This window comes from Schistocerca piceifrons, chromosome 2, assembly GCF_021461385.2.
Source record: "Schistocerca piceifrons isolate TAMUIC-IGC-003096 chromosome 2, iqSchPice1.1, whole genome shotgun sequence".
Lineage (NCBI taxonomy): Eukaryota > Metazoa > Arthropoda > Insecta > Orthoptera > Acrididae > Schistocerca > Schistocerca piceifrons.
This window is the reverse complement of record NC_060139.1, coordinates 501501104-501526706: the sequence shown is the minus strand read 5'-3', so window position 1 is coordinate 501526706 and position 25603 is coordinate 501501104. Positions and strand designations below refer to the sequence as shown.

Below are 25603 nucleotides of genomic sequence, written 5' to 3'. Positions count from 1 at the left end.
GGCACGCAAGTAACGCTACAAACGGCAAGGTCCATGGCTCACGGATCACAGATCTCTAAAATTACTAGTCCGTGCTCACTTTTACTCGTTTTTCTGCTTTATATCTTTACACAGTTTTACAATAAAATCTTCACGGTTTTCTCGATGCGTCGTTCCTCAGTGTGTCCTTGACGTTACAGAAGACATGGTCCCTCTGTTCACCCTCAGGCTAAGTGCTGGAGGTACATAGAACGTCACCTCCTGGTCCTGTGTACACGTGATCTGCAGCTGGCCCTCTGCCGTCTTACAAAATGCAGAGTGTTGTCACTCCTGTGTAATTGCTACGAATAAAGGTTGTCAAGCAACAATAAGAGCAAATCACTTATCCCGATAAAGGAGATTCGATGTAATTGCATCTCTATTCTTCTTCTTCTTCTTTTCCTTCTTCTTATGCCATATCCCAGATTTATAGTTGTCGGTATTGCTGTATGGCTTGAGTCAATGTTCGTGGTAATTAGTTGCTTCCTCCACATTCTGGCGGCACCACTCACTCGGGACGGAATCTGTGCGCTCCATCTGTCTGGGTCTAGAGTAGTTCGTATTCAAGTGTGAGAAAACTTTCTAAAGCCACCAAGGTGTGCGCATAGTTGAATGTGGGACACCAGCTATGCAGGTTAGCCAGCTCAACAGCCCTCGTTATTAATCTGCGATGGAGATTCCATCCGGGGAAGGGTCACCTCCGCGTATCCCCGAAGCGGCGCTGTGACGTGCTTGGCTGTTCGGGAATGACAGGTCGTACCTCAAGTGCTTCCTCAGTAACATCGTCCTAAAAGCCACAGGCCAGCCAGATAACACAAGTGTTTTCGGAGTTGACGGTATGCGCCTCTGTGAAGCGGTAATCAGCCAATGCTAATTTCCCTTCGTCGCTTAGTCTTATGTTGCATGTACAGGATGATCAGAAGCAGTATGAAAAGTTTGTAAGGATGTTGCAGAGTAGATTGTGCTGAGAGATAACTGACTGAAAGAAATTCGATACAATGCGCCGTTTCTGAGTTAATTAGCGTTGTAGATAAAAAAAAGTTCAAATGCGTGTGAAATCTTATGGGACTTAACTGCTAAGGTCATCAGTTCCTAAGCTTACACACTGCTTAACCTAAATTATCCTAAGGATAAACCCACACACCCATGCCCGAAGGAGGACTCGAACCTCCTCCGGGACCAGCCGCACAGTCCATGACTGCAGCGCCTGAGACCGCTCGGCTAATCTTGCGCGGCCGTTGTAAATATCCAATTAGGTCGTTGTGCACGAAGTTCAAGACACCAGACAGAAATAGTGTCGGCAAACGTGTTCTTTGTTGGTTTCCTAAAACCGAGGAAGGGAACGATACAAAAATTGGATATGGGATGGTAGTATGGATCTAACCCGAGCGAAAGGCTGAGCAGTCTCCAACGCTATCATCTACGTTATGAGAAATTCATTTACAACAATTATTTGTCAGAACAATCTACTCTGCAATAACTTTACTAGCTTTGTAGACTATTTCTGACCATCTTGTATAGGCGAGTGCCACACTCTCAATGAATTCGATGTACTGCCAACGTCCGATGGCCTACGTTTTCTTTCACTCTGTGCGAGAGTTTCCTTGCTGGTGGTCGCACTGCAGGTTTGATTTCTTTCTTGTTTAGAGCTCAGCCGATTCTTGCAGAGACTGCAGCAGCATCTGGCGAGACGGCGACTCTGATCTCTTGTTTCTACGGCACGGTGTCCTAATGGCCTCTCAAGACCTCCCCTTTTGCAGCCGTCGGCAGCAAAAGTCTTTTACTGACAACCCAGCTCCATCAGCAGTTTATCCTCGTCTCATATAATCGCCTGTCTCAGTGAAGTCATGCAAGAAAACAGCTGTCCTTGATTATGGTAGCCCTTCGCTGGCACATAAATGGTTGTATATGTAGGTTTGTGTATACCCAACTCCCCAAGAGTACCGTCACGATTTTTTTCTGCACGTGGACATTCAGAATCTAGAGACAGTTGCTCTTCCCGCACGTGCCGCTTAAAGTACGTCGACTATCTGTCAACCATCAACAACACTACAATTTGTAAACCAAAACGAGCGAAAGCTCAACATATGAATTTGCTGACACTTTTGTACGTATGGCTTCGTGTTATAGGCAACGGTCTTTCCGTTACATTTACACATTTATGCTTTTGTTCCGTGGCGAAAATATAGTGTGTGTTATAGACATATATACAGCTAAACAATCATTAATGGCTTAAAAACTTAAAATAGATGTGGAACGAAGAAGTCTAAACAGAAATAGCCTAAGTGGGTAACTGCTGTCTTCACTTCTACATCTACATTTTCATCTACACACTCAAAACTACAGAGAAGTGCGTGGCAGAGAGTATGTCCGGTTGTGCCAGTTAGTGGGGTTTCTTCCCGCACCATCCTACATAAGGGGTTGTAGTGTATTCTTAGACTAATCATTAAAAGCCGACTCTTGAAATTATGTTAACTGACTTTCTTGAGATAGTTTTCGTCTATTCCCAAGAGTCTTCCAGCACTCCCACGGACCAAACAAACCTATGACCATTCTTACTGCCCTTCTCTATATATTTCAGTATCCCCTGCTAGTCCTATTTGGTACGGGTCCCAAGGAGTAGAGCAATATTCTATAATCGGTCGCACGAGTGATGTGTGAGCGATCTCCTTTGCAGAATTATTGCTTTTCCCCAGATTTTCACCAATACACCGAAGCCTACCAACTTCTGCATCTACAACTGGGCCTATATTATCATTCCATTTCATTTCGCTACGAAGTGTTACTCGCATCTACTTGTATAAGTCGGCTCATTCAAACAGTGACTCAATTATATTATAGTCACAGGATTCTAGTTTTTTTCGTTTTGTGAAGTGCAAAACTTTACATTTCCGAAAATGTAAGCAATTTGCCAATCTTTGCACGACTTTGAAATCTTATCAAGATCTGACTGAAGCCGACCGGAGTGGCCGAGCGGTTCTAGGCGCTACAGTCTGGAACCGCGCGACCGCTACGGTCGCAGGTTCGAATCCTGCCTCGGGCATGGATGTGTGTGATTTCCTTAGGTTAGTTAGGTTTAAGTAGTTCTAAGTTCTAGGGGACTGATGACCTTAGTAGTTAAGTCCCATAGTGCTCGGAGCCATCTGACTGAATATCTATGCAGCCTCTTGCAGACAGTATCCCAATATAGATAACTTCATCATCTGAAAAAAGTCTGAGGTTGCTATTAACATTGTCTGCAAGGCAGTTAATATACAATGAACATCAAGTGTTCCAACACACTTCTTTGGGGCACACCTGAAGTTACTTACACATCTGACGAAGGTTATCCATACAAGATAAAATGATGCCTCATCCTTACCAAAAACTCCTCAGTCCTGCCGCAAATTTCACATGATACTCCACACAATCGTACTTTAGACAATAAGCATGCATGTGGTACTGAGTCAAATGCTGTTTGGAAACCAAGAAATACTGCATCTTCCTGACTGCCTTGATACATAGCAGATGATGTGAGAAAACAGAGTGTTGGTTTTCACTATCTGTGTTTCACGAATCCATGCTGGTTGGCACTGAAGACGTCACCCTGTTCAAGATACCTCATTATGTTTGAGCTCAGAATATGTTCTAAGACTCTACCACAAATCGATGTCAAGGATATTGGAGAGTAGTTTTGTGGATCACTTCCACTCGTACTACACTTCTTGTAGACACCTTTGTTCAGCTTTAACGATTTCAACTGTTTTTCAACACCTCTGACACTAATACTTATACCATTCATCTTTTCAGTAATACGAAGATTAAATTTCGAGAATTCTCCTGCGTTTTTCCTTTGTAAAGGAACATTGGAAAACGGAGTTAAAGATTTCAGATTTTGCTTCGCTAACCTCAATTTCAGTTCCTATCTCATTCGCTAGGGGCTGGACACTAACATTGGTTCCACCAACAGCGTTTAAATATGAACAAAACTTATTTGATTTTTGTGAAATATCATTTGACAATATTCTGCCACGGTACTCACTAAAAGCATCAAGCCAAGTGGCTGCCGGCACGGTAGCTCAGCGTGTTCGGTCAGAGGGTTAGCTGCCCTCTGTAATAAAAAACTGCGTTAGTGGATCAACGACGAACTGAAACGGTTGTCTTGCGACGTCCGCACCAACCAGATACAACGAACAAAAGCGAAGAAAATGAGATTTAAAAAAAAAAAAAAGTGGTCAGCGCAACAGACTCATAATCCTAAGGACCTGGGTTCGATTCCCGTCGGGGTCGGAGATTTTCTCCACTCAGGGACTAGATGATGTGTTGTCCTCATCATCATCATTTCATCCGCAATGACGCGCCAGTTGCCGAATTGGCGTCAACTCGAAAGACTTGCGCCCGGCGAACGCTCTACCCGACGGGAGGCCCTAGTCACACGACATTAATTTTACCTATTATGCTGTAATCTCTGTTTCTGTAGAAGTTTCTTTCAGTGACTGTACACCATGGAGGTTCATTTCCCTTATTAACTGTTCTGCTGGGTACATATCTACTCAGTGCATGGTCACATATTCTTTTAAACTTAAGCCATAGTTCCTCTACATACTCCTGCCCTGTGCTGAAAGTTTCAGTTCCTCATTCAGATATGTCACTGCTGAATTTTTATCCAGTTTTCTGAACATATATAACCTTCTGCATGTTTTAGGTGTCCTTTGCACTTTGTCGATCATTTCTGCCACAAGCGTGTCATGGTCACTGACACCAGTTTCGATGTGGACTTCCTCAAAGAGGTCAGATATATTGATTGCCATTAGATCCGATGTATGTCCACCACCAGTGTGGTTCCTAAGTATCTGTTCTAGAAAGTTTTCAGGGAAGGCATTTAGCAGCTTTCCATAAGATGTCCTGTCCGCCTTCCACTAACAAAACTCCTAATTTACCCAACTGATTGTTGGATGACTAAAGCCATCACCGATGATTACAGGATGATTGGGGAACTTACGTACAAGTGAACTGAGGTATTCACTGAAGTTTTCGGTTACATCAACAGATGACTCTGGTGGGTGGTAGAGGGATCCAATTATGATTTTATGCGCACGTCTGCTACTGAATCTTGCCCACACAATCTCACATGCTGCTTCAATTTTTATGTCGGTGGATCTGAGTTTCTTGTTTAATGTGACCAGTGCGCCACCTGCATTATCCATATACCTACCTTTTCGATATACACTTAAATTTTCCCCAAAAATCTCACTGCTATTAATTTCAGGTTTCATCAAGCTTTCTGTACCTAGTATCATGTGAGTTCACTGCTTTCTCACGTGCGCTGCAAACTCTGGCACATTGTTGTGAATGCTTCGGCAGTGTACCATTAGAATTTTAATATTCTCACCTGTGGGAGACATTTCCTTCGATATTACATACTGATACTTCAGGGTTTCCTACAGCGAACGTAAACTGGACTGGGTGGATAGTTGCCTCTTCTAGAAGCCCTTGTGTGCACCCCACACACAGTCAGCTACCTGAGTAGCAGTCTCTGGTATCTTGTGTTCACCTGACACAATTAGGAAGACCCTACAGTTCTCAGCCCTATGGCGCAGGTCCAGGAAGTCGCAGCCTAGTCTGTCACAGAAGTCTCTGTCTCATTCCTTCATCTCTACTCAGAACCAAAGGAACACAATCAGTTCTGAGGACACTGTTGAAAATCATGGGCATCGTTGAAACTCCATGTGCAAAGCTGGTTTCTCAACCTCTCCCTGCAAGTCCTTGGAATGACCCAAGTATGATCTCGGAGCACAGACGCCGCACAGATTGGCCGCGCGGTTTGAGGCGCCATGTGACGGTTTGCGCAGCCCCTCCCGCCGGAGGTTCGAGTCCTCCCTCAGTCATGGGAGTGTGTATTGTTCTTAGCATAAGTTAGTTTAACTAGCGTGTAACTCTAAGGACCTATGACCCCAGTAGTTTGGTCCCTTAGGAATTCACAATTTCGGAGCCCAGACAACAGGCACCATTTGTTCCAACGTGCCCCATACTCTGCTGGTGGTTGCACCTTATTCCCTCAATTTAACATTACCATTTATCAACAAAAAGCTACGCCCCATGTAAGGATACCTGTTCGTTGTACTCACAATCATACTGTGACAGTGCTTTTTGAAACGTTGTGAGCATCAGTGGTGAACGTTATCAGCTGCAACTAACTTCTTGTCTAACATTACCATTGACATGGCACGTTATGTCTGCTTTCAAAAATTTGGTCTTTAGGTAACAGTATCGTCCTCAAATAATATAGCCCATACTGCTTGAAATAAAATGAGGATACATTCAGTCAAAGCAGTCGTATCTCTTATGGTCTTCATAAGTTCTGTATCTTGCACATATTTTTCTGTTTGTATGTAAATACTGCATAAATCATCTCATATATAGTGTTTCACATAGTACAGTCTTTACACAATATAAACTTTCACAGCTGTAAATATTTCAGTAATTAAAAATATCCCGGGCTATTACGCCGTGATCAAGTTGATTTATTTCGAGTGCTGTCATAGGAGGACATCTTCAAAGCAGGTTTATAACCTCCCTGAACGTCCGGTTAACACCTTAGAATACTACTTTACCGACATCTATAGCCTTCTGGACTGAGCTGACACAGCTGTGACATTTCCATTGCTTCTGTCGAAAACGAAATGGCAGACGATACTCATGTCAGCAATGGGCTGGGATATTTTGTGTATGCTCGTATAGAGGTATTTGGTGGTGCTGCGGCGCAGGTGGTCGTCAAACAATTACCTGTAAACAAAAATCAAACATGTAGTTTATTTCTTCGAGGTAATCGTTAACAGCGTATGACCGCCCTTCGTAGATGCGCATGCATTTATTGTTTCACACGTTATCATTCCCCCTTCCACATATGGAAATTTTTACTTAGACTTTGCAGTTTGTGTGTTATCCGCTAGTAATTCCCGATACAAACAGACTGCATATATGTAGCTGCAAACAAAAGATAACTATGTGACAATATTTTTCTGTCGCAATGGTAACATCGGTTGTTGTCAGATCACCGAAACTAAGTATCACATTAAATGAGTTCGCAGTTCTGAATAACAGCTACCATCGGCTGCAGAATGGAATGACGACAATGAAAATTTCTGCCGGACTGGGTCTCGAATCCGGATTTCCCGCTTATTGGTAGCGGTCGCCATACCATTTGAATATCCGTGCACAACTCACGGGCAGACCGAAACTCCCTTATGTCATCAGCCATGAGTTCAAATGGCTCTGGGTACTATGGGACTTAACATCTGAGGTCATCAGTGCCCTAGGACTTAGAACTACTTAAACCTAACTAGCCTAAGGACATTACACACATCCATGTCAGAGGCAGGATTCGAGCCTGCGACCGTAGCAGTCGCGTGGTTCCGGACTGAATGGCCTACAACCACTTGGCCACAGCTGCCGCCATCAGCCATGGGACTGGCCATGAGTCATGCACCAATATCCAAATGGTGAGGTGACCGCTCCCAATATACGAGAAATCCGGATTCGAGACCCATTCCGGCAGAAATATTCATTGTCGTCATTCCATTCTACAGCTGATGGTAGTTATTATTCTCAACTGCGAATTCCTTTGATGTTTTTTGTAACGGCTGTGGTCGCGGCAGTGCTTGCTCCTTTCGACATGCATGCATGTCCAAAGAAACTTTGCAAAGTAATCAGAATAACGCCACTGCAATATCGAAGTTGTGTTGTCAGACTTGGATAGCACTTGGATAGGTGACCGTCCGGGTGTGCCGAGCGCTGTTGGCAAGCAGGGTTCACTCAGGTCATGTGAGGTCAACGAGGAGATACTAGTCGGAGAACCGGCTGAAGTCACGAAAATTGGTAACGGTCCGGAGAGTGGTGTGCTGACCACTTGCCCCTCCATAAATGCATCCAGCGACGTCTCTTGGCTGAGGAGGAGACGGCGGTCAGTCACTACTGATGGGCCCTCCGAGGCCTGTTCCGTCGGAGTTTTTTTTTAAATTAGAAAATTAATACCTCACGTATATACACTCATCCACACGTTATGTTTAATCTGTCTTTCCGTTTATCAAACCTTCTTAGATTCACTTGGCAATTCGTGTAGTGAAAGTTGCGTGGATGGAGATTTGAATGTCGGTGCGTTACACTGGTCGCAGCTAAATGCGCAGTGCGACTGTGTTGCAGTTCGAGTCGTGGCCGTACGGGCCGGTGGTGTGCAAGGTGCAGGAGTTTACGAAGGACGTGTCGGTGGGCGTGTCGGTGTTCACGCTGACGGCGCTGAGCGCGGACCGCTTCTTCGCCATCGTGGACCCGCTGCACCGGCTGGGCGGCGCCGCCGGCAGGGGGGCGGGCGGCTCGGGGGCCGAGGGGCTGCGCTCCACGCTGCTCGTCACCGCCGTCATCTGGCTGCTCGCCGTCGCCTGCGCCACGCCCGCCGCCGTCAACACGCACATCAACTACATGGTAAGTCGCGGCGGTGCCGACGCGGGAGCGGTGGTCCAGGCAATAATCCCTACTGAGCATCTCCTCACGACAATAAAACGAAACTGGCAACAATGTACTCTAACTCCAAAAACAGCATTATGGACAGATATCCACACAGACGCACAATTTTCAGTGAGATGGTGCAGTAGCATACTCTGCTCTGCACGAGCAGGTAAAGAGTTGAAAGATCAGACGTACTCACACCTAAACAACGCACGAGCTACAGCACGGGTTTGAAAACATTACTGTTACCATACCTTCGGCAGAATGGCTTGGTATATCGCTGCATCGGCGTCAACAGTCGCCGTTACCGAATAATTTGTCCAACAACCAAGAGGGGCCAGAACTAATGTAAGAATCGTCAATCACCATAGCTCTCGGGTCGACTGCCGAATTAAGTTCTGAAAATTCTACGATATCTCCTCGAGGCATCTGGCTGGCTGGCAAATACACAGTTCTGTCGCATTAATGTTACCACAACTTATGTTCGACGTCAACGTCCAGTAACCACTCACAGACGGCAGTGGTAGCACTAGCATAGGAGGATACACGAAGCGAGTCGGGTGGATGCAAAATGAAAGGCCCGCTAAATCACGCAGGGCTAACATGTAGTTAGGATTGCAGAAACGGCGAAGGGAGTTGCTCTAGGATTCATTTCACAATTGTAATTTATCATCATTTAGTTCACAAATACACTTTTGAAAGAATTAAATTTGCTTCGTGGCTGAGGGCCTCCAAACAGATGCTTTAAAATAAATTCAATTATGAAAAGACATGGCACACGGTTAAATTTATGAATAAGATAAATCGTATACATATATGCGATCAGCATGGGGAGTGGCTGAAGGCCGCAGGATAAAATCTTCAAAATTCCAAATATACAATGATGATTACTGAAGCCATAACGCCACGGTGTTTTAAGATGCTGACAGGGCTAATGACTCACAAGGTGCACAGAAAGAGATAAACAAACGGAATAAGATGGCTGAAGGCCGCAAAGTTAAATTCTGCAAATTAAGGAAATATATAAAGCAACAATCGGTAAAACAATACATTAAGTTTAAAAATTTCCTTTTAGTAACACCAACGGCAGAAGGCCCACAATAACTTCTAAAATCTTTCAGAGGAAATTACAATAACCTTTCAAAAGCAGAAGGGATAATGTTTGGACTTGAAGGAAACTCTGAGAACACGTTTCCAGGGCTGAAGGCCCACAATTAACCTTGCCAAATTAAAAACATAAAATACAGTTAAATCACAACAACATAAATACAGATAATTAAGAAAAGGGCACTCAGGAGTCTCCAGTGGATCGGTCTGCCGTCGTTCACTTAGGCAAGAGAGGTGGTGAGTCCAACTACACTTAATTCATGCGAACCCAACAAAGGCACAGTCACGGACCGACCGATAAACCGCTTGCTTGCCACGACGGAGTACACGGGAATTGAAAGCCCCAAAAAATTACAAGCATCACTATCCCCAAACAAATGCGTATGTGAACTAAGCTGCCAAAACTACACACTGTGTTGGGCAGCAACTACAGGTGAGGAAAAGACACTGTCTAAAAACTACGTTAGCGGTCAGGGCAGGTAACCAGAACTCTAACGGCCACAAGGCAGAAAACCCGCTGGTGCCCTTGACTTGTAGTCAACAAATATAGTTAATTTCACCGCATGGTGGATAAATTTAAGCAATAGAAACACTGGGTGTTGCTCATAGGAAAACTTCTCCCACAACGAACCACCGAAACGAACCAACACAACCTGAATGGATGTGGCTTTGGTAGTTGAAACCACTACTCAACTTTGACGTCCTCGATCGGTGAACGACGAAGCTCGTAACGATCGGACAGCTCCACACACGCTCCGACTATGCCCAAGACCGGCAGCGGACTGCACCGCTCGGAGATAACTGCCCTAGTCCGCCGCAACCGACCGACTCCTTTCAGAATGCTGGCAACATCTAAAATCGTCGTCAGTGGAAACAACGGCAACTACACACACAACGTGACACCACTGCACGAAGACCTGAACGATACTCAACAGTAACTAAGCACACATAAAGACAAATCCAGAGTCGATGCACACACCCACAGCCGACTCATGAGCGATCAGCGAGCCAAAACGCGTCGTCCGGTTGGACGACCGAACGACGATCCACCAAGACCGTGGCGCAGCTCAAGTGATGCGTGGTGGCAATGGTCGGGCAAGCCATGTCGAGGCAGACGTCACTGCTCCAACCCGATTGCACCAGTGCTGCATTTCAAATCTCCGACTGGCAGGTCCGGACTGCCCTCCTGACGCGTTCCAACCGACTGACAGCTCCGAACCGCCCTCCTCGCACGTTCGAACTCATTGCACGACAGACGACAACTAGGAAGTAATAGCAGTCAAGCAAAGATACTACGAGAGGGGATATATCGATACGCGCTGCTAACGCCGCTCACGGTCAGGCAAAGCAGCAATTCAGTGACAGTAGTAACTTAAATTAACGTAGTGAGGTGGAAGCACGTTAAAAACAGGATGTAAAATACATGATGGCGGGAACACGAGCCACGCACGGCTCACAGAAAGAAATACATTCCTTGTCGGAATGTGGAAATGGTGAGACATATCAGTAATCCAAAAGGGCGTGATCATTGACATGGTGGAAGCATTTCCGAAACGGCTAAACTGACAAGCTGTTGGCAAGCCGCCATAGTTAGAGCATACAGAGAACGGAAGAATGGCACTATCCAAAATCGGCCCCAAGTCAAGGGTGGTGCATCACGGTCCATACATGAAAGGGGTGAACGACGGCGACGACGTGTACTGGCGAATAGACCTGCAACATTTGAGCAACTGACCGCCCAAATCAACCAAAAGGCTACTAACAGTGTCTCGTCAAGGACCGTTCAGTGGATGGTGCTGCTTATGGGGCACAGCAGCAGGCGCCTGGTTCACACGCCACAGCTGACTGCTGTTCATCGGCGATGAAGCCTGGAATATGCACGCCAATGCCGCAACTGGACGCTCACTCAGTAACGAGAGGCGGAATTTTCTGATGATTCACCTTTTATGCTCTATCGGACAAGTGACCGTTCGCAGTGAAATGCGTGAACCGTCTGAAAGCACACACCTTGCAAGGGTCCATGACGCAGGAGGGAGCGTTATGGTGTGGGGATGTTTTTGTGGCATTCCCTGGGTGATGTCATTCTGAAAGACACGATGGATCAACGCAGCTATGCATCTATCCATAAGGACCATGTCCACCACTACATGTAGTTTGTTCTTCCTCGGCACGATGGCATCTACCAGCAGGGCAACTGTGTCACACAGTTTGCAGTGCACTTGCGTGGTTCTAAGAGCACCAGGACGAGTTTCCTGTATTTCCCTGGCCACCAAACACCCCGGATTTAACCCTAATGGAAACTTTGTGTGACCACATGGATCCTCAGCCGAGAAACCTAGTGCAGCTGCCCACTGCACAGGAGTCGTCATGACACCAAATCCCTGCCGGTACCTTTAGAACCCCACTGACCCTCTTACTGCATGTTTCGCAGTGGTCCGCCCTGGAAACTTGGTCATTCAGGCTTTTGACAGGTGGTCACGTTAATGTGATTGGATATTGTAGCACTTGCCGATATCAGCACTGCAACTTTCTGTTATGGAGATCCTGTTCAATTTCAAATGAGGCCTCCGTAAAAGACGGTCACAGTGTAGGCAAATTCATAATAGTCTAGCTTACGGAATTCTTCTCTCTTGAAAGCAAAAGACGCGTGATGGAGGAATGAAGACGGATGTAAATGGGTCAGCTAACGGAAACAGGAGATTCCACCATAGAAGAAATATTCTAGTATGAAATATAGGCTAACTTTGAGGAATACATTTCTGAGATTGTTTGTCTCGAGCATGACACAGTTTGGATGTGAATCACTTACTGTCGGAAAACTAGAAAAGAGAATGGAAGTCTTTGAGAGATGGCGGTAGAGAAGGATGCAAAAACTTAAGCGGACTAGTAAGTTGAACGAGGAGGATATTCACAGATCGTTGAACAAAGATATACGTGTGTAACACTAAATAAAAGAAGGACCAGGATTCTTGGACATGCGCTAGAATATCAGGGATTTAGAGACAGCACTCGAGGGCGCAAACTATAGGGAAAGAAAGATATTGATGTATGTTAAACAAGCAAGTGAGACTATTTGGTGTAAGTGCCACCCTGAGATGAACTTCGTATAGTGCTACTCTGGAATCAGGCGCGGTATAAGTGACTGAACAGTGGTGGGCCTCGTCAGGCTTATGACCCAAGGAAGGGAAATAAAACTGTGAAGGGATTCTGTTGTTCATTAACTAGGGTACTTTTATCTAAATTCAGACATATCAACATTCTCGTATCAGTTCTAATTGCATCACCATAACGAAACTACGAGAAGACTGAATCAAAAAATTAGAATAAGTATCGCTTGAAATTTAGTAATGGAGGCAAAACATGAATATAAATAGAATACTACTGCAAAACGACTGAGAGATTATGTACTGTGGAGACTTGATGTACTTGGTTCGAGTACTCTTTTCTCTGATGAAGCCTCTGCATTGGACATAGATGGTCTGCCGCTGCAATTTCCTTCCATCTCTTGGTTTCGAACGTCGTACTTCTACATTATGTTGAGCATAAAATGACATTGTGGATGCGATATGCACGCTTCAGCAGATTAGGCGTTCTTTCTTATGAGAATTGGGACGTGGAGCAAGAACATACAGGATGATCAGAAGCAGTCTGCAATGCTTGTAAGGGTGTTGCACGATACGTTGTGTTGAGAAGTAACTGTTCAGAAAAAAGTTCGATACGTCGCACCGTTTCCAATTTAATTAGCATTCACTTTAGCCAATCAGGTCATTGTGCGAGCAGTTGGAAAGCTTGCACGTGCTAACATGCAGTAACGCACAGACATCAGATAGCTACAATACAGTAATGCACAGACTCGTGTGGATCCGTAAGTTACCACTTATTCGTATGCTCATTACCTGTTTAAGTGTGCAGTTTTTCGAAGTGATGAAGTTAAGCTAGGTGAGTAAAAGCTACGTTCGTTCAGTTCGAGGGAATCAAACGAAGAACCCGTTTGGGGAGACTGTCTCTGGCACGTTGCTTTAATTCGCGCACGCAAGGCTTAACAATTATTTCTCACACTCCTTACAAAATTTTCAGGCTGTTTATGACCAACCTTTAGAGTACAGCTGCATACACGACTATCATGGTATCATAAGCCACATCCCACAGTGCCTATGTGCTTTTGACGTTTGTTAATGCAACACTGAATACGTCAATATATTTTAAGAACGACACCTAGTCTGTTTTGGCAGTCCTGTGTTATTAGAGAGGTAACCACTTCCAGTAGGATATGCCAGGTTATGCGATTCTCACATTACGCAACAGGCTCTCCAATATGTTAGTCATTTCTGCTGACCAATACATGTCTTTCCTTTGATCACACTTGAGTTAGCATTGAACCATCTCTGCTAAAATCGGCACTACGGGCAAAACCAGTAGTAGTAGAGATGACATTTGACGCATCTCTGATCATCCTTTTGATGACAGCGTAACAAGATGGGACACTTATTTTCAGGAACTATTGTCTAAAATATTCAGCCAATAGAGGTAGGACACTACGATTGTTATCCTTTACACATTCTACATGGTGCTCCATTGATAGTGACCGGGCCAAATATCTCACGAAATAAGCATCAAACGAAAAAAACTACAAAGAACAAAACTCGTGTAGCTTGAAGGGAAAACCAGATGGCGCTATGACTGGCCCGCTAGATGGTGCTGCCATAAGTCAAACTGATATCAACTGCGTTTTTTTTTTAAATAGGAACCCCCATTTTTCATTACATATTCGTATAGTGCGTAAAGAAATATGAATGTTTTAGTTGGACCACTTTTTTCGCTTTGTGACAGATCGCGCTGTAATAGTCACAAACGTATAAGTACGTGGTATCACGTAACATTCCGCCAGTGCGGACAGTATTTGCTTCGTGATACGTTACCCATGTTAGAATGGACCGTTTACCAATTGCGGAAAAGGTTGATATCGTGTTGATGTTTGGGTATTGTGATCAAAATACCCAACGGGCGTGTGCTATGTATGCTGCAGCCAAGTGTCCGGACCGTTCGCCGGATAGTTACGTTATTTAAGGAAACAGAAAGTGTTCAGCCACATGTGAAACGTCAACCACGACCTGCAACAAATGATGATGCCCAAGTAGGTGTTTTAGCTGCTGTCGCGGCAAATACGCACATCAGTAGCAGACAAATTGCGCTAGAATCGGGGAGCTCAAAAACGTCGGTGATGAGAATGCTACATCAACATCGATTGCACCCGTACCATATTTCTATGGACCAGGAATTGCATGGCGACGACTTTGAACGTCGTGTACAGTTCTGCCACTGGGCACAAGAGAAGTTACGGGACGATGACAGATTTTTTGAAGGCGTTCTGTTTAGCGAGGAAGCGTCATTCGCCAACAGCGGTAACGTAAACCGGCGTAATATGCACTATTGGGCAACGGAAAATCCACGATGGCTGCGACAAGTGGAACATCAGCGACCTTGGCGGGTTGATGTATAGTGCGGCATTATGGGAGGAAGGAGAATTGGCCCCCATTTTATCGATGGCAATCTAAATGGTGCAATGTATGCTGATTTCCTACGTAATATTATGCCGATGTTACTACAAGACGTTTTACTACATGACAGATTGGGGATGTACTTTCAACATGATCGATGTCCGGGACATAGACCGCGAGCGGTTGAAGCTGTATTGAATAGCATATTTCATGACAAGTGGATTGGTCGTCGAAGCACCGTACCATTGCCCGCACGTTCACCGGATCTGACGTCCCCGGATTTCTTCCTGTGGGGAAAGTTGAAGGATATTTGCTATCGTGATCCACCAACAACGCCTGACAACATGCGTCAATGTATGTGCGAACATTACGGTATGTGAACTACTTGCTGTTGAGAGGAATGTCGTTACACGTATTGCCAAATCCATTGAGCTTGACGTACATCATTTTGAGCATTTATTGCACTAACGTGGTATTTACAGGTAATCACGCTGTAACAGCATGCGTTCTCAGAAATGATAAGTTCACAAAGGTACATGTGTCACATTGGAACAACCGAAATAAAATGTTCAAACGAACCTACGTTCTGTACTTTAATTTAAAAAACCTACCTGTTGCCAACTGTTCGTCTAAAATTGTGAGTCATATGTTTGTGACTATTATAGCGCCATCTATCACAAAACGAAGAAAGTGGTCCAATTAAAACATTCATATTTCTTTTCGTACTATACGAATATGTAATTAAAAATGGGGTTCCTATTTAAAAAAACGCAGTTGATATCCGTTTGACCCATGGCAGCGATATCTAGCGGGCCAACCATAGCGCCATCTGTTGCCCCCTCTCAAACTAGACAAGTTTCGTTCTTTGTAGTTTTTTCGTTTGACACTTATTCGTGAGATATTTGGCCCGATCACAATCGTTGTACCACCCTGTATAATGTGTTTCATGAGTGAATGAAGGGTCATTAATGTGGGACCATTTCACAGTACTTCGTACATTGTCCACTATACATTGAATACTACTCATTTTACACTGATTTAGATTGGACTAACGGTATTAGTATCTCGTGAAGTTTGACTATGGCGGAAGAACGTCGACATCTTGCCACACAAAATGTACCAGTAATAACGTACGACGCTTGTGTTTATGTGCAGGTCGTGAACCCGAAGGTGAGCATCGAGATCTGCTACCCGTTCCCTGACCTGGCGTACGCGCGCGTCGTGGTGCTGGCTAAGATGGTGGTGTACTACGTGCTGCCGCTGGCGGTGATCGCCGTCTTCTACGCGCTGATGGCGCGCCACCTGCTGCGCTCGACGCGCGACATGCCGCAGCACTGCAGCCAGGCGCGCCAGGTGCGGGCCCGGCGCAAGGTCGCCAAGGTCGTGCTCGCCTTCGTCGCCGTCTTCGCCGTCTGCTTCTTCCCGCTGCACGTCTTCATGATATGGTCAGTACAGTCGGCCTCGCTGGAAGGTGGCCCCACAGCTTCTCATTTACACTACTGGCCTTTAAAATTGCTACACCACGAAGATCACTTGCTACAGACGCGAAATTTAACCGACAGGAAGAGCATGCTGTGATATGCAAATGATTAGCTTTTCAGAGTATTCACACAAGGTTGGCGCCGGTGGCGACTCCTACAACGTGCGACATGAAGAAAGTTTCCAACCGATTTCTCATACACAAACAGTAGTTGACGGGCGTTGCTAGGTGAAATGGTGAAATGTTGTTGTGATGCCTCGTGTAAGGAGGAGAAATGCGTACCATCACGTTTCCGATTTTGATAAAGGTCGGATTGTAGCACATCGCCACTGCGGTTTATCGTATCGCGACATTGCTGCTCGCGTTGGTTGAGATCCAATGACAGTTGGCAGAATATGGAATCGATGGGTTCAGGAGGGTAATACGGAACGCGGTGCTGGATCCCAACGGCCTCGTGTCACTAGCAGTCGAGATAACAGGAATCTTATCCGCATGGCTGTAACGGATCGTGCAGCCTCGTCTCGATCCCTGAGTCAACGGATGGGGACGTTTGCAAGACAACAAACATCTGCACGAACAGTTCGACGACGTTTGCAGCCGCATGGACTATCAGCTCGGAGACCATGGCTGTGGTTACACTTGATGCTGCATCACAGACAGGAGCGTCTGCGATGGTGTACTCAATGAAGAACCTGGGTGCACGAATGGCAAAACGTCATTTTTTCGGATGAATCCAGGTTCTGTTTACAGCATCATGATGGCCGCATCCGTGTTTGGCGACATCGCGGTGAACGCACATTGGAAGCGTGTATTCGTCATCGCCATACTGGCGTACCACCCGGCGTGATGGTATGGGGTGCCATTGGTTACACGTCTCGGTCACCTCTTGTTCGCATTGACTGCACTTTGAACAGCGGACGTTACATTTCAGATGTGTTACGACCCGTGGCTCTACCCCTCATTCGATCCCTGCGAAACCCTACATATTAGCAGGATAATGCACGACCGCATGTTGCAGGTCCTGTACGGGCCTTTCTGGATACATAAAATGTTCGACTGCTGCCCTGGCCCGCACATTCTCCAGATCTCTCACCAATTGAAAACGTCTGGTCGATGGTGACCGAGCAACTGGCTCGTTACAATACGCCAGCCACTACTCTTGATGAACTGTGGTATCGTGTTGAAGCTGCATGGGCAGCTGTACCTGTACACGCCATCCAGGCTCTGTTTGGCTCAATGGCCAGGCGTATCAAGGCCTATATCACGGCCAGAGGTGGTTGTTCTGGGTACTGATTTGTCAGGATCTATGCACCCAAACTGCGCGAAAATGTAATCGCATGTCAGTTCTAGTATAATATACTTGTCGAATGAATATCCGTTTATCATCTTCATTTCCTCTTGGTGTAGCAATTTTAATGGCCAGTACTGTAGCTTTTAATACGTGACAACGGCACTATTCGGACGAGCGATGTCGTCTCGCGGGCAGATCACCTGCATCCACGTTATGCCTTGCGACTTTTCATATCCGATACGGTTCTTACGACGTTTTCGCTTTCTGCCCCAAACAACAATTTTATCATTTTTCGACAAAGAAATTTAATCTTTTTACTGCAGTGTTCAAATGGTTCAAATGGCTCTAAGCACTATGAGACTTAACAGCTTAGGTCATCAGTCCCCTAGAACTTAGAACTACTTAAACCTAACTAACCTAAGGACATCACACACAACCATGCTCGAGGCAGGATTCGAACCTGTGACCGTAGTGGTCACGCGGTTCCAGTCGACTGCAGTGTGTTTGTGTGTCTTCGTGAGGGGGGGGGGGGGGGGGGGGGGGAGCGGCAGGGGCACATAAAGCGAAAGGAGAGAGAGAAAGAGAGAGACGCCATTTTATGTGCGGTAAAAACGGAAGGGTTCGACTGTGTTTCAGTCAGTGACACCAAAGTATGTCTAAAAGGTCATTACTATTATCACTATCTCTTGAGACGGTAATATGGATCAGAAAAGGCTTCAGCCCCAATGTTGTTGTTGTTGTTGTTGTCTTCAGTCCTGAGACTGGTTTGATGCAGCTCTCCATGTTACTCTATCCTGTGCAAGCTTATTCATCCCCCAGTACTTACTACAACCTACATCCTTCTGAATCTGCTTAGTGTATTCATCTCTTGGTCTCCCTCTACGATTTTTACCCTCCACGCTGGCTTCCAATGCTAAATTTGTGATCCCTTGATGCCTCTGAACATGTCCTACCAACCGATCCCTTCTTCTAGTCAAGTTGTGCCACAAACTTCTCTTCTCCCCAATCCTATTCAATACCTCCTCATTAGCTACGTGATCTACCCACCTAATCTTCAAATATCTTCTGTAGCACCACATTTCGAAAGCTTCTATTCTCTTCTTGTCCAAACTATTTAACGTCCCTGCTTCACTTCCATACGTGGTTACACTCCATACAAATACTTTCAGAAACGACTTCCTGACGCTTAAAACTATACTCGATGTTAACAAATACCTCTTCTTCAGAAACGCTTTCCTTGCCATTGCCAGTCTACATTTTATATCCTCTCTACTTCGACCATTATCAGTTATTTTGCTCCCCAAATAGCAAAACTCCTTTACTACTTTAAGTTTCTCATTTCCTAATCTAATTCCCTCAGCATCACCCGACTTAATTCGACTACATTCCATTATCCTCGTTTTGCTTTTGTTGATGTTCATCTTATACGCTCCTTTCAAGACACTGTCCATTCCGTTCAACTGCTCTTCCAAGTCCTTTGCTGTCTCTGACAGAACTACAATGTCATCGGCGAACCTCAATGTTTTTATTTCTTCTCCATTGACTTTAATACCTGCTCCGAATTTTTCTTTTGTTTCCTTTACTGCTTGCTCAATAAACAGATTGAATAACATCGGGGAGAGGCTAAAACCCTGTCTCACTCCCTTCCCAACCGCTGCTTCCCTTTCATGCCCCTCGACTCTTATAATTGCCGTCTGGTTTCTGTACAAATTGAAAATAGCTTTTCGCTCTCTGCATTTTACCCCTGGCACCTTCAGAATTTGAAAGAGAGTATTCCAGTCAACATTGTCAAAAGCTTTCTCTAAGTCTGAAAATACAAGAAATGTAGGTTTGCCTTTTCTTAATCTATTTTCTAAGATAAGTCGAAACGTCAGTATTGCCTCACGTGTTCCAACATTTCTACGGAATCCAAACTGATCTTCTCCGAGGTCGGCTTCTACCAGTTTTTCCATTCGTCTGTAAATAATTCGCGTTAGTATTTTGCAGCTGTGACTTATTAAACTGATAGTTCGGTAATTTTCACATCTGTCAACACCTGCTTTCTTTGGGATTGGAATTATTAAATTTTTCTAGAAGTCTGAGGGTATTTCGCCTGTCTCATACATCTTGTTCACCAGATGGTATAGTTTTGTCAGGCCTGGCTCTCCCAAGACCGGCAGTAGTTCCAATGGAATGTTGTCTACTCCCGGGGCCTTGTGTCGACTGAGGTCTTTCAGTGCTCTGTCAAACTCTTCACGCAGTATCGTATCTCCCATTTCATTTTCATCTACATCCTCTTCCATTTCCATAATATTGTCCTCAAGTACATCGCCCTTGTATAGACGCTCTATATACTCCTTCCACCTTTCTGCTTTCCCTTCTTTGCTTAGAACTGTGTTTCCATCTGAGCTCTTGATATTCATACAAGCGGCTCTCTTTTCTCCAAAGGTCTCTTTAATTTTCCTGTAGGCAGTATCTATCTTACCCCTAGTGAGATAAGCCTCTACATCCTTAGGCTGGCCGGAGTGGCCGAGCGGTTGAAGGTGCTACAGTCTGGAACCGCACGACCGCTACGGTCGCAGGTTCGAATCCTGCCTCGGGCTTGGATGTGAGTGATGTCCTTAGGTTAGTTTGGTTTAAGTAGTTCTAAGTTCTAGGGGACTTATGACCACAGCAGTTGAGTCCCATAGTGCTCAGAGCCATTTGAACCTCTACATCCTTACATTTGTCCTCAAGCCAACCCTGCGTAGCCATTTTGCACTTCCTGTCTATCTCATTTTTGAGACGTTTGTATTCCTTTTCGGCTGCTTCATTTACTGCGTTTTTATATTTTCTCCTTTCATCAATTAAATTCAATACTTCTTCTGTTACCCAATGATTTCTATTAGCCCTCGTCTTTTTACCTACTTGATCCTCTGCTGCCTTCACTACTTCATCACTCAGGGCTACCCATTCCTCTTCTACTGTATTTCTTTCCCCCATTCCTGTCCATTGTTGCCTTATGCTCTCCCTGAAACTGTGTACAACCTCCGGTTTAGTCAGTTTATCCAGGTCCCATCTCCTTACATTCCCACCTTTTTGCAGTTTCTTCAGTTTTTATCTACAGTTCATAACCAATAGATTGTGGTCAGAGTCCACATCGGCCCCTGGGAATGTCTTACAATTTAAAACCTGGTTCCTAAATCTCTGTCTTACCATTATGTAATCTGTCTGATACCTTCTAGTATCTCCAGGATTCTTCCATGTATACAACCTTCTTTTATTATTCTTGAACCAAGTGTTGGCTATGATTAAGTTATGCTCTGTGCAAAATTCTACCAGACGGCTTCATCTTTCATTTCTCTCCCCCAATCTATATTCACCCACTATGTTACCTTCTCTTACCCATGACTATTAAATTTTCGTCTCTCTTCACTATCTGAATAATTTCTTGTGTCTCATCATACATTTCATCAATTTCTTCATCATCTGCAGAGCTAGTTGGCATATAAATTTGTACTACTGTAGTAGGCATGGGCTTCGTGTCTATCTTGGCCACAATAATGCGTTCACCATGCTGTTGGTAGCAGCTGACCCGCACTCCTATTTTTTTATTCATTATTAAACCTACTCCTGCATTACCCCTATTTGATTTTGTATTTATAACCCTGTATTCACCTGACCAAAAGTCTTGTTCCTCCTGTCACCGAACGTCACTAATTCCCACTATATCTAAGTTCAACCTATCCATTTCCCTTTTTAAATTTTCTAACCTTCCTGCCCGATTAAGGGATCAGACATTCCATGGCTCCGATCCGTAGAACGCCAGTTTTCTTTCTCCTGATAACGACGTCCTCTTGTGTAGTCCCCGCCCGGAGATCCGAACGGGGGACTATTTTACCTCCGGAATATTTTACCCAAGAGGACGCCATAATCATTTAACCATACAGTAAAGCTGCATGCCCTCGGGAAAAATTACGGCTGTAGTTTCCCCTTGCTTTCATCCGTTCGCAGTACCAGCACTGCATCATCCAGACTGTTGCACCTGCAACTACTGGAAAGGCTGCAGCCCCTCTTCAAGTTTCTTGAAATTCTCGTAGTTGGCGGCGCTATACGTAGCCCTCAAAATGGCGTCTGTAATGGAGGTGCGTTCCAAGCAGAAAGTTGTCACTGAGTTTATTTTGGGTGGGAATCACAGATGTTCATAGGCGGTTGTAGGATGTCTACGGTGACCTGGTAGTCAACAAAAGCAAGGTAATTCGTTGGGCGAGGCGTCTCTCATCATCGCAACATGGTTGTGCCTACCTGTCGGATCTCCCGCACAGTTGTGTGACTCCTGCAACACTGGAACATGCGGACATTGTCATTCGAGGTCGACAGATTGCAATCAAATACCTCGCTGTACATCTGGAGTTCTCTGTCTTTAGTTGTTTTTTTTCTGCCATTTACAAATGACCTGCCACCTTGTTACTAAGGCAGATCGTACTTTCACCATACGATGTACAGAATATGATATTATTGGTTCAAATGGCTCTGACCACTATGGCACTTAACATCTTAAGTCATCAGTCCACTAGAAGTCAGAAGTACTTAAACCTAACTAACCTAAGGACATCACACACATCTATGCCCGAGGCAGGATTCGAACCTGCGACTGCAGCGGTCGCGCGGTTCTAGACTGAAGCTCCTAGAAACGCTCGGCCACCCCGGCAGGCTATGATATTTATTATTTCTTATTTTTAAGAAGGATTAATAATATTGCAACTTCAAATACTTATAAACTTAAAAGTAATTAGGAAACGAAAATCTTAAAATTGGCGAAATGTAAATGAATGACAAGAATTTAAGAAAAAGAGAAGAGGTAGTGCTGACAACCTCGTAACAGTTGTCAGCTTTCTGTATTGTGTGCTGCCCACAGGAAACTGAACAAACGACTTTTGGTTGTTCGTCGCTACAAAAATGCTGACGAACTTATCCTTCTCCATGCCGATGTGAAGCCGCACGCAAATCTGCGAACCCGAGGAGAGCTCACAAAACTTCATTGGCTTGTTCTTCCTCATCCAGCCTACAGCCCGGATCACGCATCTTCCGACTTCCATCTGTTTGACCAAGAAGGACGTTAATGTTGATGGTGTGGGAGGGGGTGGGAGGGGGGGAGGGAGGAGGGGTAATAGCTAAATTCTGATGGCACTCTGGGGTAATGGATTCAACAAGGGTGAGGATTCACTGTTCTACAGGGACAGCATTGGTTGAGACAATGTTGGTCACTGTGGGTGGCCCGACGTCCTTTCCGGCGCTACGGGATCCTTGTACTCCATCCGTCTGCATCCAGAGAACATCGCATGTTCGAATTTGAGAACCTTCTCTAAGTGTTTGTGCAGCTCGTATCCGAGAAGGGAAGAGTATTCCACCACGCTATTTCTCTAACTGCTCATGGGAAATCGCCTGAAAAGAAACATCCAGTTTGACTCACCAGCCTTCGTCTTCAACGTGGGAGGCAGGTACGAACCTCGGCAGTTTCGCCTCCTGGGATCCCCGAAGTGGAGCGTTAAAGCTCTCGGCTATCCGGGAGACTCCATTCCATTCACTGTCCATTATTAGGAATCGTCAACGGGAACAATTTGGTTAGAGCTTTACCAGCTTTTGAAAATGATTATAACTGGCGCTTCGTCAATAAAGGCACCACTATTTCTATCACACGAAAAAACATTTAGCAACTGCCCTTCTGAGTGTTTTAAACTTTGTCAACTGCTAAAGAGTCTTTATCAGTGTTTTTAGTCTTGTTACATAATTTGCATGGTACTCTCCAAGTATCTAGCCCTGATCCTTCATTTGACGTTTGAGCTTGAGCTTATAACTGTGAGTCAGAATCAGTTTTAGAAGCACGTACTACGCTGAATTTAGATTTTACTTGGCACTGTTGTCCCACCATACTTCATGGAAACGGTAAGTTTATTCCCGTACTTGTTGTTTCGCTTTACACATTTTTAAAATGCCAAGACACATTAAGAACACGCTGAGAGGCCGCAAAAATGTAAAATTAAGACAATATTAGTCTGTGTCGACTGAATGGCATAATATTTCTCTTCTAATCAAACGAACCAATAAGCCAAGCTGCGCTGAGGAATGGCGAAGAAAATATCCTCGATATGCTCAAACAAGTCCTTGTCGGTTCTGTCGAGACAGAAGGGTCGAGTGTTCATGTCATCGATCAACGGAAGGAAAAGGTTTTGCTTTCCAAACGTGTCTGACAAAAATTTATATTGTACGCAAGCCACTATATACATAACTGACCCTCCTTACAATAAAATTTGGGTGAAGTCTGCCTTCACTGAGAAATTCATAATTTTCTCAATAGCCTGATGTGTGTGAACGAGAAGTTCGTCATTTAGCTGTTTCGAGTATTTATATGTATATTTCCAAGATAGCTTTTCTAATGTTTAAATGGTTCAAATGGCTCTGAGCACTATGCGACTTAACTTCTGAGGTCATCAGTCGCCTAGAACTAGTTAAACCTAACTAACCTAAGGACATCACACACATCCATGCCCGAGGCAGGATTCGAACCTGCGACCGTAGCGGTCGCTCGGTTCCAGACTGTAGCGCCTAGAACCACACGGCCACTCCGGCCGGCTAATGTTTAAATAATCTTTCTTTTCTTTTTTCTTTTTTGTGGTCATTTCCACTCTCTTGAACACAGTAGCTGAAGTTTCCCCGTTTCTGAGGTATTTACCAACGCTGTTGGCGATTTCTTTAAGTGTAAATGCTTTTATTAATTTGAGATTTGTCCACAGATTGTGACACCAGAGAACGAAACTAATTATTTATTAATATTCAGGAACATTTTCGTGAATATTTGTTAACAGAGCTGTTGAAAATACAGTATGAAAACTTCATCTATCGACGAAATAAGGAAAAAGCGTCTTTTCAATGTCGATAACACAAAACAAGTGATACTATCGAACCTGTCGATTTCCAACCACCCAGTCAATGTCTAACAGTTCCATAAACAGTTGTGCACTGAGGCTCACGTTCGTTTCTGGTTACACGTTTGTCGTCTCGTTCACCCGTCCTCACTCTTCCGACAATGGACTGATTTTCTATCTATCTTTCATCATTAGACCGTTAGTAGCTGCCACTATTTCTCCCTTGACAATGACGACAAAATAACGATATTTTTCGGATGCACCTACTGTCTCTATTTTTTCTTCTTCTTTTGCTAGAAAGCAATGGCAGAGTGAACGGGGAAACAATTTTTGTACGAATAAAGGGAAATATTAGCGTATTTAATGGTTTAACTGTCTAATCATCTCTGTCTCGTTCTTGTTGCTATTTTTCATCAGTATTTCAAATATGGTAATACCTTCATAACTACTATCATGGCCTTTAGAACCCAGTATTAGTGCTAGCATTTGCGACTGCAACTAGTCACCATCATTCACTTGGATACATATAGGAAAAGACTTTTACAAAATGTATCACTGACGGACATTGTATAATCTAATAAATTGGAAAAATCCACCTAGAATAAGTAACTCAATTAGAGTATACATGTGACATACCAAATTCCACCCGACTCTTTCTAACTTAAAAAAAAAAGGAGCTGGACCACAGAATACTGTACAAAGGGTTTAAACATTGGTCAAAAAATCACGTGTTAATACACTATCCATTCATGTCAAAAGCCTGAATAACCACCGTTTGTAGCGTGGACCGCTGCGAGACGTGCAGGAAGAGAGCCAGTAAGGTTCTGAAAGGTATCGGTAT

At 44.5% G+C, this 25603-nt stretch overlaps 1 protein-coding gene across 1 annotated transcript in view; it reads left to right on the top strand.

The window, feature by feature from the left end:
- The window catches only part of LOC124775517 (neuropeptide CCHamide-1 receptor-like), a 55690-nt gene that overhangs the window by 4728 nt on the left and 25359 nt on the right, over nucleotides 1-25603 (top strand). The window contains exons 2-3 of the mRNA XM_047250350.1: nucleotides 8200-8478; nucleotides 16263-16552. Coding sequence (XP_047106306.1) covers nucleotides 8200-8478; nucleotides 16263-16552 — 569 coding nt within the window. The remainder of the gene's footprint in view (nucleotides 1-8199; nucleotides 8479-16262; nucleotides 16553-25603) is intronic.